Raw genomic sequence first — 19,192 nt, forward strand, 5'->3', positions numbered from 1 at the left:
ATTGCACCACTTGATTCGTCTTTGTCTATTGTGGTGCATAAAGTACTTCTTTGTTGAAATTTTTCTGTCACCCTTGTTCTTATATATTCAATAGCTTCGTCCCCTTCTAGCCTAGCACCTTGGGCTGTAGTTATAAAGTTCTGCTCTAGGCTCGTCTCATTTCTTAGGGAGTTTAGATGGTTCCAAAATTTCGCAGCTGCCTTTCTATCTTTTTTATGTACTTCTGCCAGCCACTGAGCTCCCTTCCTTCTAATCTTTTCATTGATCAGAAGGGATGCATCCCTTCTACAGCTTAGAAAGGTTGCCCATTTTCTTTCCACATCATCTGTCGGTTCACCCCGCTGTTTAGCATGTCTGTGTTCCCTAGAGGCTTCTTGACGTTTTGCTATGGCTCTCTTAACTTCCTCATCCCACCAACTTTTGGGTTTGTGTCTTCTTTTCCGGGGTGACTTGTCACGCGTCTTAGCAAGCTCTATCTCAAAGAGTCTAATTAGATTCGTGTATGTCCACACTGTCTTATTATCCTCCGTGATTACTTTCTTAATTTGTTTAGTGGCTATTTCAATTTGCCTTTCTGGATAAAAATTTTCCTGTAGTTGCTCATCTTGTCTCCTTCCCACTTTCACTGCTCTTCCAAAACTTAGCTTGATACGTTTGTGATCGCTACCCAGACTTCTGGAGCCACCTTCATCTATGTGCATTTCCCTGAGCTTATCATACATCCTATGTGACATCAGTGCATAATCTATCGTCGACTGAAGCCTTCCTACCTCCCATGTTATTTGCCCTTCACACTTCTCGGTACTGTTGCAAATGATCAAATCAAGCCTTTCACACATATCCATGATCATTTTGCCTGTCGGGTCGGTATACCCATCTATATCTTCTATGTGCGCATTCATGTCTCCTAGTATAATTATCTCGCACTCTCTTCCTAACTCCTGAATGTCCTTTGATATACACTCTACCATTGCCTGGTTTTCCTCTCTGGCCTTTGCTCCCGTCCACAAGTACACGAAACCAAGGAGTGTCATTTGACCTGCCACTTTCCCTTTTAGCCATAAATGTTCCTTGCACTCCTGCTTGACCCTTTGCCAGTCTGTACTTTTATGAATGAATGCCCCAATACCACCCCCCTTTCTGCTGCCTTCTGTTCTATTACAATACTCCCACGCGTAGTCCGGATTGTTCGGAGGTTGTTCCATGTCCCTGAGATGTGTTTCTACAAAACCGTATACCATCGGCCTCTCTTCCCTTAGCTGTTCTTCTATCTCTTCCCACTTCAGCCTGTTCCTACCACCCTGCATGTTAATATACCCTATGTCTGAATTGGCTCGGCGCTCGTGGCTACGTCTATTTATGCCCCGGACTCTACGTATCTTGGATATTGGTGCCACTTTGGAATCGTATCTGTCCATACCACCTGTCGAAGAGTCTCCCTGGTTGTTTTCCTCGTTACTAGCTATCCTGCACCCCGCAGGGCTCGCTTGCCCCCCAAAAAAGCTACTGCGCGTCCTGCAAGTCGCCAACCCACCTCATGACCTAGCCGCCCATCGAAGTGAATTCTGTCTCGTTGAAAACCCCCCCACCTATGCACCTCTCTGTTTATTTCCACCGCCTCAAAGCCTTTCTATCGACTCATTCGCCATATCTCTTGGTTTGCGTTGACCACTGCTCTTTGCAGGTTGCTATCACGCACCGGTACCTCCGGTATCGTGCATATCACTACCTGCACCTTAGGAGAAGTGGCGCGCATGTCATCGACGCCTTTCGCCAGTGCGGCTGCTAGTCCTGCTGTATCTTCATTTAGAACATCGTTTAAACCGCCTGAAATTATCACGAGGTTGCGTCTATCAGCTGTCGTTTTGAGCTTTGCGCTCGCTTGCTTCATGACTGCTTCCAGCTTGCGTCCTGGGAACGCCCCTACTGCAACCCTCTTGTCACCTCTTACCCTCTCTTTGATGGCTTCTGTGCATCGATTTAAATTTGAGTCCCCGGCGATTATCACATGCTGTGACTTTTCCGCTGGAGCGTTCTGCACCTGGGGGCTACTTGCACCTGTGACGCCGGCTCTTTTGTTCCCTTCCTGCCCCACCACTACCTCGCTGAAGCTGGGCCTTGCGACAGTTGAACCGGCTAAACCTGTTTTTTCCAAGCTTGCTTGCTTTTCCTTCTCCACCGTTCTGGTTGCCGGTTCCCTACTGTTTTCTCGGTAGGTCGCTTCTTTGTTCAGCTTCGCTATCACTTCCTCGGCGGACTTCAGTCTTTCTCCCATTGCCCTCGTTTTTTCTTGCTCTGTCGCCAACGCAGTCTCGAGTTTGGCGATTCTCATCAGCAGTTCACTCTGGGCAACCATCATTTTCTCCATTTTTTCCTCGACCTCACATTGCCTACACTTCGCGTCAGCCTCTTCTCCATCCGCTTCTACGCTTGGGTCCACTTTCAAACCCACTCCACATCCTGAACACTTTACAGTCTTTTTAACCATGCCTTTCTGACACTAATTGTTCCTATACTCGATAATTACTAAACTCGAGCCCTGCACTACGAAAAAAAAGAAAGTCCAAGCTCTACTACAAAAATTTGCGTGTTCAATGTACGCGCACCTCCCCAACGGGGTGGCAAAAGAAAAAAAAACAACAACAAAAAAATTCAAACACACACACCCGCACTAAATAATAAATACCTGGTGACTGGCCCCCGAAAAAGCCGTACCATAACATAAGTGCTACGAAGATTTCAACCGCTGCCTTATAATTATAGAGACAAGCTCAAAACATGCAAAAACACTTATCTGCGCAGTCGATCCGGAGCGCTCAAAAAACACGTCCATCCACCTTGACAGCCTGAACTGAACTGTTTACACGGGACAGGCAGTGCCATCTAGCGGGCCCAATTGAATCAAAAACCATCTGCAATCTCAGAGCCAATGGTTGGAAATTGATCAATGGCCGTTGTTGCTGCTGTGGCTCCCGCTGCTTTCGGTCTGCTGCTACTATAGCGCAGTAAAGCCGGGCAACGTGCACGGCAACAGTGACATCAGTAGATCCGGTGTGTCCGCTTCTTGAGGCGGGTAATTTGAAATGTGCTAACCCGATGCGGGCCTCTAAAACGTGATTTTATTTCAAAATAGGCCCTTTGGCACAAAAGTAACACTACAAGGTTTATAGACCGCTATTTCAACAATGAACGTCGACTTAATAGCGGCCTTTAGTGTCCCTTTAAGTTCGCAAAGCCGTCACGCAAGCCATCGGAAACATCGAATGCCTTGTGCACATGGATCGCCCCCCAATAAGTGAGTGACGAATTTTCACCGAATTTAGACTAACGAGTAAGCAGCTTCCTTGAGAAATCGATAAGGTAGAATATGCAGTTCACATTGGAAATTTGGAAGCTGAGATGGAGGAAGCAGACGATTATGTTCCCCAGATTACTCGAGCGAGAGTGAGAGCAGAGTATAAAATCGAAGACGCATTAAAAAGTCGGCAAACTCACCTGAAAATAAAAGAACGGATGAGAACAGACGCAAAAAGAAAAAAAAAGGGGGCTCTTCTATTGTACCAACATCTAGCTATTACGTACCGAAAAGCACTCGTGTCGCGCAGAAGTTAGATGAGTTGGCCTCGGGAGAAACAGAGAAATATAACAGCAGCATACAAACCAGGGTATGACAGAAACGGCAAACCGAAAACCCAACACCGAAAAACAACCTCCAAATGTAAAGGCATCTTCCACGACTTCAGAATTCTCGTCTACGTGTTGTACCTGTGAAGCCAATGACAAGACAGCAGCTGTAACTCAGGTTTACGGAGTGGAAGAGATTTGTACATACGAAAAGCGAAACGCTTTCGACTATCGAAAGGATAAACAAACCACCAGATGTTAACGCTAAGTGCATGACGAGTCTGACGGATTATGGTGTTGTACAGCCCTCTCTGGCGTGCTTGGAATCAGCTGGGGAAAGCAAAACAAGGACAGTTTATTAAGCGAAAAGAAACAGAAGAAAGACCACGAGGACACAGCAGCAAAACCTTTGTATTGCTTATAACTGCTCTTCTCCCCGAAAGCTGCTGACGTTAAGATTCCAGGCCTTGCAGATGGTACATATTGTATCAGCGAAGAACGCAGACAGAGCTTCGCTGTGGCGAATGAGAGAACAGACCAAAACCAAGCGAAAAGGCTGATGCTTCCAAGGTGAATGCAGCCAAGGTGAGAAAATGACGAAAATTTCTGAGGAACAGATACACCAGAACCTCGTGGGAGAGTCTGTATAAAGGATCTTCCTGCAATTGAAACCCGAGAAAAAGTTCACCGACGACGACACACTCAAAAGCACGCATATGGAATAAGCGTCGTAAACACCGCCAGAGGACCAGGCAAGGGTGTAAAAGTGAATGATCCCACCAGGACTGACATGGAACTCGTACTAATACTGATGAACATTGTGTACAGAGAACTCATATGTGCGTTCAGTTATCTTCAGCATCAGGTACTACTGTGGGAGTGCGGAGGATGTTGAATATTGTGTTGATGATGATAAGTGCCATTTGGATCTACGGCAAGTTCATTCCTTCCTTTTGACAGCCACATTCCAACAACATTTCAATCACATCGGTTCTGCGCCGAGATCAACGGCAGTGCAACTTGCTGAGAACTTCTACGTCGATGATCTTATCACAGGAGCTAGTTCTTCAAACGATGCGTTTAGCATCTATACCAAGAAGTGAGTCTAATCCTGAGCAAAGCCGGCATGAAGCTGCAGAAATGGTCTACTAGTGATGACGAGTTCGGACAACACATCGCTAATGGATTGGACTCCAGCTCAGCAGCACCTCTAACGAAGGTTCTAGGTCTGCTATCGGACACAACTGCGGACAAGCTTATTCTGAACATGGAATCCCTGTTGGAGCTAAAGTTCCTCTATCTTAGTTGGAGCCTCTTGAAAAAAAAAAGATCGACACCAAGAGATGTGTCCTCCAGACTACACCATGATTTTTCGACCCATTAGGTTGGCCGTCACCTTGACTAAGCTGAGTTGCTCCTTCGACGCGCCACTCGAACCACCTTACGCTTTCACGTCTCTTTATATGTCTGGGATCCATTTTATTGTGAACGCAATTATTAGCCCCGAGTGTTTCAGCGGAACCTCGAGCTACTGTGAAACAGAAATTAAGAAAAAAATTAGAAGTACTTTTGCGCACACGCACACGCACACGCACACGCACACACACACACACACACACACACACACACACACACACACACACACACACACACACACACACACACACACACACACACACACACACACACACAAACACACACACACACACACACACACACACACACACACACAAATACTTTGCACGCCTGGCGGCATTGTTAGAAATAGAAGCAGCTTTTCTTTTACTTTTTTGAAGGTCCTATGGCTGAGACAGTGTTTTCTTAGGCCTATTAAAACGTATGTTATCTCTTTGCAATTGTTACTCTGTTGCTTATTTTTTTCTGTTAGCATTATTTGATATAATAGAGGGAGATATGAAGCCAGCTTGATGAGAAGAAAAAACAACGCTATAGGCGTATGCGGAGCACACAGCCTAGTCGCAGTGAAAGCAGGAGGGGCAGTGGTTCTAGAACCCAAATTAAAATCCATTGGGGTGACTTATATATACACAAGATTGCTTGCATAATACCCACTATGCCATAAGTGGTGATTTTTTGTGAAGTAGGCGAGCACCCTCTATGCCATGCTTTTTCAAAGTAGGTGAACCTAAAGGTTCCGCAGGGCCCACCTCCGGGTTCCGTGAGCCACTGATGATTTTCTCCGGGTTCCGCACTCGCCAAGTCACTTCGATGGTGAACCCGCGGGGTGCGATAGATTTAATGACCTCCATTGCTCACGGCGAAGTATCGATAAGCACTCAGTGCATAACAGAAACACGCGAGCTGCGCAATAATTCCCACCAGCACCTTGTAGCCAGCCACACTGTAAAAACTGGCCACGTGGTTAAACTATTGCAATCGGAGGCCTATTACCCCCATGCGTGTTTTTCCCGTTTGAAGAAACGTGTTAAAGATAAGGCACTGGACGTGCTGCTGCAATTTGCAACAACATATGCCTGAGAGCAGGCATTCTTCACATTAGGCTATCCGAAAAACAAGCACAAAAATGGGCTGAACCAGCAGCCTGCGTGCGGCTAGCTCTGAGTGTGACTGAGATACGCATTCATTTGCTGGTGTAGGGAAAGTGATTTCAATTGCGTATCAGTGAATAAATTTTTATATACCCTTGCTGTTGAATTCATTTCACGTGAATGTTGTGTGAACATGTTGTATGAACATGTAGTGCGAACATGTTGTGTGAACATGTGTGGTTAAAAAATGCTGACATAAAAGCGGAAGAGGGGGGGGGGGTGATCCTGCTAAGTAAGGGAGCCTTTTCTTAGCAGGGTTCCCTTGGAACAACATGCATGAGAACCCCTGCCCAGTGGCTTAACTAGATAGGACGGTGCCCATGGCAAATATATTTCGGAATCCCCTAGGATGGTAATATATGACAGTGATTCTTGGTTCTTTTGATCAATAATATTGTTTTGTATGGACAAAAAACCATTCTGAGCATGGGAATGAGCCGTCTAGCCACGTCCACACATCGTACGACACACTAAAAGTCCACAAGGTTACAAAAAAAGTGCCTGAAGAAATGGACCTAGCAGTTCACTTGTCGTTTCGCTTTACACGAAATGTGCCAAGATTACAATTTAGATGCACCCACACGAAATAGAGAAGCAGGCGAGTAAACGGTTCTTGTCGTTTTCGGCTACATCACCATAAAAGGTTTTGTTCCAAATTATCGCATACACAAAACCTGCCAACTGTGCCTGCTGTTTTTTATCACATGATGCCAATGATGTGTTCAAAAATTCGTTCCGGCAAATCCTGTTCTCGCATATATTGTAATGCCGTTTGCGACGCCAGTCACAAATTTCATTATGAACAATGGTTGTAGACAACCACGTTCTTTATATTTGACATATAACATGATGCACGCGCATTACGAAAGGAGCTGTCCCTCTTCGGTCATACATTTCCGCCCTCGGCTGCCGTAGATCAGGCGTCTGAAACACGCTTCCCGCACACCTCACACCAGTGAACCACGCCCTTCATCGCACTTTTCTCCTTCGTTTTTTAAAGACGATAGTTTTTCTTGGGGACCTTCGACGCAAAAATTTTGGTCTGTCTGTCTGTCTGTCTGTACATTTGTCTGTTTGTCTAATCTTACGGGCATCGGGTACTTGAAACGGCCGACCCCATCCGCAGCGACCATCAATGTTGCTCAAGGTTGAGCGTTCATGCTTGTGCAATTGTCAGTTAAAAAGCAATTATTGCGCATGTCTGGGGCCCCATAACAACACGCATATATTCTGCATATGCATCTCTTATTAGAAAATGCATATATAAGTAATTTTAAGGACCGTAGCGCTTATCACGCTGCGCTTACCATGCAACGCTTGCACGGAACTGGGTGTGCTTCCAACGCTTTGCTAAGACGAGATGGTGGTGGCACCTACTCGTCGCCTCGCGTTCTACACCTTATCACCTCTTAGATGGGCGCGCATGGCCACGCGCTTTGTTTTCCAAAAGAAACTGCCAGATGACGCTCATGTCTCACGTGTGACGTGACTTGATGCGTTCGTTGGCCTCCGCTGCACGCTCGAGGCACTCTAACGCAGCGCCCCCGGAATACCATTCACCAATTTTCTTGCGCAGAACATCAAATAAATGTTTTGTGCACTCTCTCCACACGCAAGACTATCGTCTTTCGACGACATTTACAGATTACGTGCAGATTACATGCATTTGCAGATTAGAACGCATACGCGCACTCATATTGATGAAAAAGTTATTTTGATTGTAGAAGTGGTATCTGAGATATCAATCTAGAAGTGTACTGGACTCTTTGCTTCAGGGGACGTGGTGCTTTTAGGACAAGGAAGAGAGGGGCGAAAGGAACTGAGGAGACTAGGGACGAGGAATGCGAAGAAAATGGAGGGGTTGCTTAAGAGAACCAGTCATGGGGCGCTCGACGTTTCTGTGGAACCGGGGGGGGGGGGGTTGTGAAGTTAACCCATTTGGCAGCCCGGCTCAACTAACGACCCACCATGCGTTTTGCGCTGGCTGAAAAGCGGCAGTAGATGCGATGGAGGGGCTTTAGGCTCAACATTCTAAGACGGAGGGGACATATGGTAGTGAAAGAAAGTAAGAAAGGCTAGGACACCCTTTCTAAAAACTAGCCGTATTCGCTGTGTTGATGACAAGAGAAATTACTATCCTGCTGCTGCTTTTTTTTTTCTCTTTTCAGTACTGCTGCCATGGCTGTTGGCTGTGACTGCCGTTTATTTATTTACTTTTTTTGCGGAAGACGGGAGTTTTGTTTTTCCGATCAAACAGGAACATTGCTCAAATGTCTGCCTTTATGTCCTCTCTGAGAATAAAACACATCTATCTCTTTCTGACGAACAGTGCTGAGACGTATTTTTGACCTGGACAATGCAACAGCGCTTGCCTGTGAACAGAAGAGGGGAAAAGATAATTTCTGCAAGCCTGGTGCGCGCGCCATGACGTGTCTACGTGCATCACCTTGCGTTGCATACGGACGTTTGCGCGGACCTGTAAGTTGAGTAAATTGGTCAGCCTTCTCTTATCTCTCTCAGTATATGTGAAAATGTAGTTGGCTTAGGGGGTGTAACGTTCGTACCTTCTATTGCTTATTTATTTTGTTGCGCTGTAGGAAAATTTTCTTTATTCTGTGCTTGAGGCTGTTCGTTTTGAGGAACTACGTGCTCATGCAATAACTACTTTGAAAAATGTTCCCTACGACAAGTATCAAAACAGAGCGGGTAGTGCAAATTAAAAACAAAACAAAAAAAATGCTGACTTATCTAGAAAATTATTTTGCAAACGAGATGAAGCTAGGTTTTTCCTTAAAGACAGGCTGCAACCATGAAAACATTAAGGGCCTACTTTACCACAAGTATGACAATGAGCACGTACTAAAATGCGACTGTAATCAGCATTAATATTTCATAAAATTGGGAAATGATCGGGAGGAGCAATTTTGATGCCATCTACGAGAGTACCCAAATTCGATTATTTTAATAAAAAATTGCTTTTGAATGTTTCAGAAAAGGCAGACGCTGTCGATTTATAAATACAAATTTGGCCAGTTTTGAACTTTGTTCGCGTCACGTAGGTTTGTTTTTATCATGTAGCGGCTGTCTAACACTGGAGTACATGGGATGTGCTTCTTGATATTGAACGCTCATCCTGTCTTATTTTTTTTTTTGTCTCTGTGTGAGGTCAGCTTTAGAAGTTGGTTGTTCTCATCTACTCGCAGACTGTATAGGATTTATTGAGTGTCCGTGGCCTCAGTGTTCTCAGTTTTCGTGCCTTTCGCATGACTTGCAGTTCTCATGTATAACTATTTTTTGCTAAATTATGCAGGAAGCAATCAGCTGAACCCCAGCGTCGTCAATGAATATGATGAATGGTCCTTCGAGGATGGTGAAGAGTTGTTCCCGGTGGCCGCGCTTCCTTTGTCGCGCATATTGATTTCATGTTATCTGTCTTCTTGTTTTTTAATTTTTGGTGGCTTTTTGCATGTTTGTTTCTTGTCTTTATTTGCCAAGGGCTGGCTCATCAACCAGAAACCGTGAATTATTTCGAATAAATCAAACAATAAGAACTTAAGTGTTTTCTTGAATTTCTTTTGCTAGAACTTTGTGTAAAAATACACAGTGACTCTGCAGTTCTTGCATGAGAATGGAGACTTCTTTCATCTAACCAATGCGTGAAATGATCAGCACAAAAAAAAAACTAAACTGTGGAGCAACTTGAAAAAATACTGATTCACCTCACTGAAATCCTGTCCAGACGAAGTATAAGTGCATTTGTGAAACACTCCGGATAGAGATACCACAAAAAAGCTCCGGATAGCCACAGAGAAAAATTTGCGAAAAATGATCTGGAAGTGGCGCGCAGTCACTCAAGCCAGTTGGAGGAAAAAGCCAGTAAAAAGTACTCCGGCGGCACCAGGAATTGCTCAGGTCGGCCGGAGTGAAATATATGTTAAAAGTACTCCGGGTGCGCCACGCCCTTCCTCCGGCCAGCCGGAGCAAAAACTTTGCTTTGGAGGTTCAGAGTAAAAATTGCTTCGTATAAGAGGGACGCTAGAGGACAAGAGCTTGACTCCGACCTCGGAGTATTTTTTTTTTACAGTGACAGCTTACCGCCTGAGGCCGACAGTGAAGTCGATGTCCATGACCACCTTGTCCCCCGAAGTACTGGCTAAAACATAAGCGTATAGATCTTTTGTGGTGTAACTCTCCTTCTTGGGCGTCTGATAAGAACAGTAGGTTAGACCTTAAAGAAACACTAATGAGAAACATTAGGTTGACCTGGAATGAGCAGGGGCATTGAATTCGTGCAGTTTTGCGTTGGTGAGAAAAGATAAGTTCACAGAGGAGATGAAACGCATACCGTTTATCTCCTTCTTAATTTATCTCGCCTCAGACTTAGTGATGAAGGGAGGTCGTCAAGAATCTGGTTGCTCTCAGCGAGTTAGAAGGCGCCATCATGTCACCACGCGTGCAATTAATAGGCTGCCAGCCGCGGCTTTCATGATTGCCGCGATGGATGTCGTTGCAGACTTTGAACCTCGTATCGAAGACCTCGACATGGAAGCAGGATTGCGTTTCAGGGAGTCTACATCCATCTCCGTGCTCTCACAGGGCGAGCAGCTCTTTCTGCGAACAAGGCGTGGCATTCGCGAGGCGTGCGATTGCCGAATGCTGTTTTTTTAATCAGGACGTTTTCGTTTTGGAGAACTTGAATAGAAGAGACGTGAAAAGAGTCGCCGCACAGCAGTGAACCTGCCCTTGAATGCTGCACGCGTCCGAAGAGCAGATGCGAGGGCACCAGTTGGAAGAAATGAAACACGAGATCAAAGTCATGAAGCCCCATAGTTTGCTGCAGCACAGTGGCAGAACACGTGTGAAATCCGACGCAGAATGTCTGCGAGGCTCACTTGCATAAACGACGTCAACATCATTGGAGTCAGACTGCACCTCGATGCTGTTATTGCCAACGCGCTCGCAGTCAGAAGAAAGAAAACAAAACAGAACGAATGAGGAAGATATCAATATGAACAGCGCTCGGGAAATGAGGGCTGGATCGCGTTTGTGATGATTGCGAGAAACGTCAAGAGAAATTCGTACTGTCGGCGTCAATTGAAACGCGACCAGCGGCAAGCGTCAGCAACGGTCTAGCGTGCCCCATCCAGGCATCACCGTGGACATGTGCAGCGATGGCGAATAGGGCTGCCGCGCGCCTATCAATCGTGATAACTGGAGGGTGCGCACTATACGATTGTTTACTGACCACTGTTCGCATTTCATTGGATGCCGATAGTACGTATACATATGAGGTGCTTAAAAAAAAAGAGCCAGATGTAGAAATCGAAACTGAGCTAAATTACACTGGAAAAGCATACCTAAGTATCTTCAATTTCTAGAACCGTTATAATCGAAATGGGGCAATTCAATATTGTAACATGACCTCAAAAAGGCAGTTTCTAATCAAAAATGAGCCAAGTACTCTAACTGTTCAATCAAAGTGAGCCTCTTTCATTAAACCAGCACTGCGCTAACAGACATAATCCAAACAACCAATATGCTCCCACCCAAAATGTTTTATGTGTGTCTTAGTTGGTTTCTTATCGTGTTTTTTCATTTCATTTTTCATTTTATTATACTGTCAGCCCCATTCGGGCTATAACAGTGGTGGAAAAAATCAATATACATACAAAAAATAGGTACTCCCTATACAACTTCTATTATACATAACAATAAATGACAAGAAATAGCCAAAACACTCTGCTCTTGAGGACATAGAACAAGCAAAATATAAACTATACATCTTTATACACGACATCCTTAAGGCCCTTCAAGAAAGAAGGTACACATTCCGATAAGACAGTGGAGTTCGGCAGCCTGTTCCACTCACTGATCGCTCGCGGAAAGAAACTGAACTTAAAACAATCGTTGTGTGATCTGGGAGGGGGGATGTACATGTTATGCCGGTGCCTTGACGTTTCCCCAGTTTTTATATACATATACTTCGATTTGTCTATTTTTACTTGTTCTTTAATGATTAAAAAGAGTAATTTAAGTCTTTCATACTCTGTCCTTTGTTCTAGTGGTTCAAGGTGGGCCAGCTTGCAAAGCTGAGTTGGGGAGTGGCAGCGCTGCAGGTATTTGTTAAATATGAAACGTGACGCCAATCTTTGTATTCTATCTAGCTTAGTGCGGTTACTTGTTGTGTACGGATCCCATACCACCTTTGCGTACTCCATAATTGGCCGTACGAGAGCCTTGTAAGCCAAGCATTTGATTTCCGGGCTAGCATGGTGCAGATTTCGCCGAAGTCTCCACAACGCTTTGTTAGCCTTAGCACAAACGGAGTCTACATGCAAATTCCGTCGTAGATCGGAAGTTATTAATAAACCCAAATATTTGTGCTGTTCTACTCTGCCAAGCTCATGATCGTTTATAGAGTACGTCGTATTTAGAATGCGTTTTTTCCTAGTTACGGTCATCGTTACTGTTTTTGCGGCGTTTAGATCCATCTGCCAAATGGTGCACCCGTTTTGTATTTTTTGGAGGTTTAGATTTAGTTCTGATTGATCGGTAGGAGACCTGACTGTTTTATACATTACGCAATTGTCTGCAAAAAACCTTATGGGGACCATAATCATCATCATCATCATCATCAGCCTGACTACGTCCACTGCAGGACAAAGGCCTCTCCCATGTTCCGCCAGTTAACCTGGTCCTGTGCCTGCTGCTGCCAATTTATACCCGCAAACTTCTTAATCTCATCTGCCCACCTAACCTTCTGTCTCCCCCTAACCCGCTTGCCTTCTCTGGGAATCCAGTCAGTTACCCTTAACGACCAGCGGTTATACGCGCTACATGCCCGGCCCATGTCCATTTCTTCTTATTGATTTCAGCTATGATATCCTTAACCCCCGTTTGTTCCCTAATCCACTCTGCTCTCTTCTTGTCTCTTAAGGTTACGCCTACCATTTTTCTTTCCATTGCTCGCTGCGTCGTCCTCAATTTAAGCTGAACCTTCTTTGTAAGTCTCCAGGTTTCTGCTCCGTAGCTAAGTACCGGCAAGATACAGCTGTTATATACCTTCCTCTTGAGGGATAGTGGCAATCTACCTGTCATAATTTGAGAGTGCTTGCCAAATGTGCTCCACCCCATTCTTATTCTTCTAGTCACTTCAATCTCGTGGTTCGGCTCCGCAGTTATTACCTGCCCTAAGTAGACATAGTCTTTTACAACTTGAAGTGCACTATTACCTATCTCGAAGCGCTGCTCTTTTCCGAGGTTGTTGTACATTACTTTCGTTTTCAGCAGATTCATTTTAAGACCCACCTTTCTGCTCTCCTTGTCTAACTCCGTAATCATGAGTTGCAATTCGTCCCCTGAGTTACTCAGCAATGCAATGTCATCGGCGAAGCGCAGGTTACTAAAGTACTCTCCATTAACTCTTATCCCTAACTGTTCCCAGTCTAGGCTTCTGAAAACCTCCTGTAAGCACGCGGTAAATAGCATTGGGGAGATTGTGTCCCCCTGCCTTACACCCTTCTTGATTGGTATTCTGTTGCTTTCTTTATGAAGCACTATGCTAGCAGTTGATCCCCTGTAGATTTCTTCCAGGATGTTTATATATGCTTTATCGACGCCCTGATTCCGCAGTGTCTGCATGACGGCTGATATTTCTACTGAATCAAACGCCTTCTCGTAATCTATGAAGGCTATGTATAGTGGTTGGTTATACTCTGAGCATTTCTCTATTACCTGATTGATAGTATGAATGTGGTCGATTGTTGAGTAGCCTGTTCGAAATCCTGCTTGTTCCTTTGGTTGATTGAATTCTAATGTTTTCTTTACTCTGTTAGCAATTACCTTTGTAAATAGCTTGTATACTACAGAGAGCAAGCTAATCGGCCTGTAATTCTTCAAGTCCTTGTCATCTCCTTTCTTATGTATTAAGATGATGTTAGCGTTCTTCCAAGACTCTGGTACTCTTCCCGTCAGGAGACACTTCGTAAACAGAGTGGCTAGTTTTTCTAACACAATCTGTCCTCCATCTTTCAGCAGACATGATGTTACCTGATCCTCACCAGCAGCTTTGCCTCTTTGCATGCTCTCCAAAGCTTTTCTGACTTCTTCTATCATTACTGGTGGGGTGTCATCTGGGTTACTGCTAGTTCTTATAGTATTAAGGTCGTGGTTGTCTCGGCTACTGTACAGATCTCTGTAAAACTCCCCCACTATTTTAACTATCATATCCATATTGGTAGTTATTTTGCCTTCTTTGTCCCTTAGTGCATACATCCGATTTTTGCCTATCCCAAGTTTCCTCTTCACTGCTTTGACACTTCCTCCGTTTTTCAGAGCGTGTTCAATTCTCTCCATGTTATACCTTCTTACATCGGATACCTTACGCCTGTTAATCAACTTCGAAAGCTCTGCCAGTTCTATTTTGTCTGTTGTACTTGAGACTTGGGACCGTAATATCTTTAGGTAAATCGTTGACAAAAATGAAAAACAGTAGGGGGCCCAAGACACTGCCTTGGGAACTCCAGAAATAACATTGGCAAGGGCAGATTTTTTCGTGCTGACTTGAACATACTGCTTGCGATTGGAGAAATAGGAGGAAAACCACTGCGTTAGGTTTGGGTTTTTAAAGATAGTATTTATTTTTAACAACAGTTTAGCATGGGACACCTTATCAAAAGCTTTTGCAAAATCTAAGAGTATCATGTCAACCTGACCTTGCGAGTTAATTTCAGAGGAGAGATTCTTCATGAATCATGAACAAGTTAAACAAGCTGAGATAGTAGATAGGATAGTAGATGTTTACGTTCAAAACTAGGTTTTATAGCTCGCGTTTGCATTTACAGAAAAACACGATGTTCAATGACAAAACTCGATTATAAAAAGTAAGAGGCTGACTTGCCTACTTCTTTTTGCATCTTAGTGATTCTTTTCAATTTTAGCGCAACAGTATCTTGTCCTCCGTTCACTCCAACACAGTACATTTGAAATAAAATATGCATGAAATAATGATGTTGGGTGACTATTTCCCTAAAGAAGAAGTGGTCAGAAATAGCACCTCATTAAAATAACTGGAACACTTTTCAAGGCCTTCAATTGATGCCAGGAATAAGAAAACACTGATGACAGTCCAGAATAGTGCACCTTTTGCAAGGAAGGGCCAATCGCTCTTAATTCAAGTCTATTAATCACCATTTCGCCCATGCGTCGAAGCATGGCACCAATAAAAGCACAAGTATGGTGTCAATTTTATCGCGAAATATTGTTCTACCGTACATTCTCACTGTTTTACACATATGGTGTCTCTACGTAAACAAAGTTTGCGATTACTCATTATTCGCAGTAAGCCTAAAGCCCGTTGAGCCTTAGCTGCAATGTACCCTTTATGTGGACTCCGGTTAAGTTTTTCATTGTACAACACACCCAAATATATAAGAGAGTCTACTTGCGGAATGGGTTTCTGATTATATACAATTGCGATTGAAGTGGAACCGCCTATGGGAAACGCCAAGAAAGCACTCTTATTGACATTTAAAGCCATTGATATTGACTGCAGCCATCTTTCTAGCATGTTCAAGTATATTTGTAATTTTTGCTGTAGAGCATAAATATCATTCTCAGCAGAAAAGAAGGCTATATCATCAGCATATACATAGACACTGATATCCTGGCAGTTCGGTATGGAACTCATTAGTATATTGAATAGAAAAGGTGAAAGGACTGCTCGTCGGAGAACTCTGCGATTCTGTTTGTATCTAGATGACGAGCATCGATCCTTGACACAATAAAATACCCGTGAGGTCAAAAAGTCTGCTAAACACGCCTTCATGTACTGTGGGAAGTTTAAAAGTCATCAGTGTGTTCAGCAAAATCAAATGTTCAATGCTATCATAGTCTTTTGCAATGTCAAGAGTCACTAGTTCCACACATTGTCTTGTTATTTTAGCAAGCTGTATTCGGCTCTCTAAGTCTGCATGGGAACACCAGAATGAACAATCGGATCTAAAGCCGATTTGTTGGGGTTTTAGTATTGACTTGGTTTCTATGCAACTTGTGATCCTGCCGTGCAGAACCGCCTCTATTAGTTTGACCACGTTAGAAGTTAAGGATATAGGTGTTATATTTTCTATGTTGAATGCTGATCTTAGGTCTTCTTCTTCTTCTCCTCTTCTGATGGCTCTTACTCAATGCAGGTAACTAGACTGGCTTGACGCCAACTGAAACGCTTCTCCGCTTTTGTTTATGTCCTGGCTACGATTGCCTCTTTGATGACGGCGGGAATCCGGCTGCAGTCATATGCGCATGTGTACTAGTTTAGAACTGTAGCGTCGCGTCTGTCTTGGCCAGCTGCCGCACTAAAGAACAAGAGGGCCGCGTGGTTCGTGACAGAATCTGGACAATCCGCGACGAGCATCTGCAGTAGTTCAATTGCGTAAATTTTCCGGACTGGAAGATGCGAGAAATTGTTCTCATTCAGGCAGGACAGTGCGGAAACCAGGTTGGAGCAAAATTCTGGGAAGTAATCTCTGACGAACATGGCATTGAACCCACTGGCAGCTACCATGGAGACTCGGACCAGCAGCTCCAGCGCCTGAACGTCTACTACAACGAGGCTCCTGAAGGAAAATATGTGTCGCGTGCGATCCTGGTTGATCTCGAGCCTGGCACCATAGACTCCGTGCGGTCCGGTCGTTTTGGGCAGCTTTTCAGACCCGACAACTTCGTCTTTGGCCAGAATGGTGCAGGAAATAACTGGGCGAAGGGCCACTACACTGAAGGTGCCGAGCTCCTGGACTCTGTGCTGGACGTTGTCCGGAAGGAGGCGGAGTGTTGCGATTGCCTGCAGGGATTCCAGTTGACGCACTCGCTTGGTGGCGGCGCTGGCTCAGGTATGGGCACATTGCTGATCTCTAAGATCCTCGAGGAGTACCCCGATCGAATAATGAATACCTTCTCGATCGTCCCCTCGCCCAAGGTGTCGGACACCGTCGTCGAGCCGTACAACGCGACCCTCTCCGTTCACCAGCTCATCGACAACACAGACGAGACCATCTGCATCGACAATGAGGCCCTGTACGACATATGCTTCCGCACACTGAAGCTCACCACGCCCACGTACGGAGACCTAAACCACCTCGTGTCTGCAACCATGTCCGGTGTCACTACTTGCCTCAGGTTCCCAGGCCAGCTGAATGGCGATCTGCGCAAGCTGGCAGTCAACATGATCCCATTTTCCCGTCTGCACTTCTTCATGTCCGGCTTCGCCCCTCTCACCGCTCGGGGCTCTCAGCAGTACCGTGCCCTGACCGTACGCGAGCTGACACAACAAATGTTCGACGCTAAGAACACGATTGCAGCATGTGACCCAAGGCATGGACGCTACTTGACGGTGGCGGCCATCTTCCGTGGTCGCATGAGCATGCGAGAGGTAGACGAGCAGATGCTCAATGTTCAGAAAAACTCCCTCTACTTCGTCGAGTGGATCCCGAACAACGTCAAGACGGCCGTGTGCGACATTCCTCCTCGCGGGCTCAAGATGTCCACCACATTCATCGGAAACAGCACTGCCATCCAAGAGCTCTTCAAGCGAATCTCTGAACAATTCACAGCCATGCTCCGCCGAAAGGCTTTCCTCCATTGGTACACGGGCGAGGGCATGGACGAGATGGAGTTCACGGAGGCAGAGTACAACATGGACGTACTGATCTCAGAGTACCAGCATTACCAGGGGGCCACCGCAGATGAGGAGGGAGTGTTCGAGGACGAACAAGAGGCCGATGCCGAGGCTTAGGCTGCATTGTTTTTTTTCATTCATTGTTCCTGAACCCGCTGACCCTTGTTCATTTCGTTCCAGTGTTTTTTCTCATTCTTGTGCAATTTTAAAATAAATACTTTTTCAACTTGAAATGTAGAGAAAGACGAGTAGCTGCCGCTCAGCTGAAGGTTTTCGGTTGCACTTCCTGTGAGAGGGAATGGGCCACACTTATCACATTTGGTTCTTTATCTGCTGTAGAACTTCTTTTTGCTGATTTTTCAGGAGCCATCAATGCCAGTCTCCGGTACCTGGCAGGGCTCACCCTGGTCGGCCAGTCGCCCTGCTGAATCGGTACCACTGGAGTGTTTTCTCAAGAACAGCGTATATGCAGTTTGCCTGTCGCGCTTGTGTCCACTGATGGTGGAGCCATTCGGTTGACTGAAACGGAGGTGTTTAAAGAAGAGCTTCGCAACATAAGCTGGCATTTTCTGGACATCCATGAGGTGAGGCGCTTCGGCAAAACTGGCATACTATGCAGGTCTTCAAATAATCAATGCTTAACGGACTTACTGGTCTCCACGAGATTTGCGTTCATTGCTGTTCATGCTTTTATTCCCCCCCCCCTCTTCTTGCTTGCGCAAAGGGCATTGTTCGCGGTGTTCCTACTAACATTAGTCTTGAAGCATTATTGAAGATGGTCTCTCCAGCTGGCGTGATATCTGTCTACAGATCCACCAGACCTGTAGGTGATACGTGAGTTCCTACTGAAAATGTCATCGTGAGTCCCTACTTGTGATACAGTGTTAACTTTGTGAACCAATTGGGTGTGCTGAAAGAAAATTTATTCAATATGTATGCTGAAAAATAAAACACTCAGGGAACGTTTGCCTGTACTCTTACATATCCTCTTACATTATCTCAGGTATCACTCTTTAAAGTCTTGAATTTCAGCTAAATAAGCAGAGAATGACACAATGTAGTAGCCTTTTTTTTTGAAATTCAAGTTTCGGTTTTCACGCCGCTGGCACCGCCATTACCGACAAAAAGTGGCCGTGCGCCGCCGCCGAATATTTTGCTCGGCGTGCACCGACGACGCCGCTGCCGGTCCAGACCACCTCGGCGCACACCTCTAGTCGTACATCGTATATAGTTCGTCCAGTTATAACTATTCCAGTCTCCGAATGTGTTTTTTTCGTGCGGTGACACAGTGAATGCGCTTCTTGCTGAATCCTATAGTCAGTGACCG

General features: G+C 45.1%; 1 protein-coding gene and 1 long non-coding RNA gene across 2 annotated transcripts; both read left to right on the plus strand.

Moving 5' to 3' along the window:
• The first annotated feature begins 8,046 nt into the window (after positions 1-8,046).
• Positions 8,047-9,750, plus strand: LOC142776822 (uncharacterized). The gene is made up of 2 exons (XR_012887823.1): positions 8,047-8,672; positions 9,505-9,750. It is a non-coding gene; the product is annotated as an uncharacterized LOC142776822 (long non-coding RNA).
• A 6,894-nt stretch (positions 9,751-16,644) lies between these two features.
• Positions 16,645-17,982, plus strand: LOC119175834 (tubulin beta chain-like). Its single transcript, XM_037426834.2, has one exon. The coding sequence runs from the start codon at positions 16,645-16,647 to the stop codon at positions 17,980-17,982; it is 1,338 nt and encodes a 445-aa protein (XP_037282731.2).
• Positions 17,983-19,192: the final 1,210 nt, after the last annotated feature.

The sequence above is a fragment of the Rhipicephalus microplus genome, chromosome X (assembly GCF_043290135.1).
Source record: "Rhipicephalus microplus isolate Deutch F79 chromosome X, USDA_Rmic, whole genome shotgun sequence".
NCBI classification, from domain to species: domain Eukaryota; kingdom Metazoa; phylum Arthropoda; class Arachnida; order Ixodida; family Ixodidae; genus Rhipicephalus; species Rhipicephalus microplus.

Coding starts and splice junctions, on each gene's coding strand:
- LOC119175834 (XM_037426834.2), top strand. CDS start 16,645: ATGCGAGAAATTGTTCTCATTCAGGCAGGACAGTGCGGAAACCAGGTT.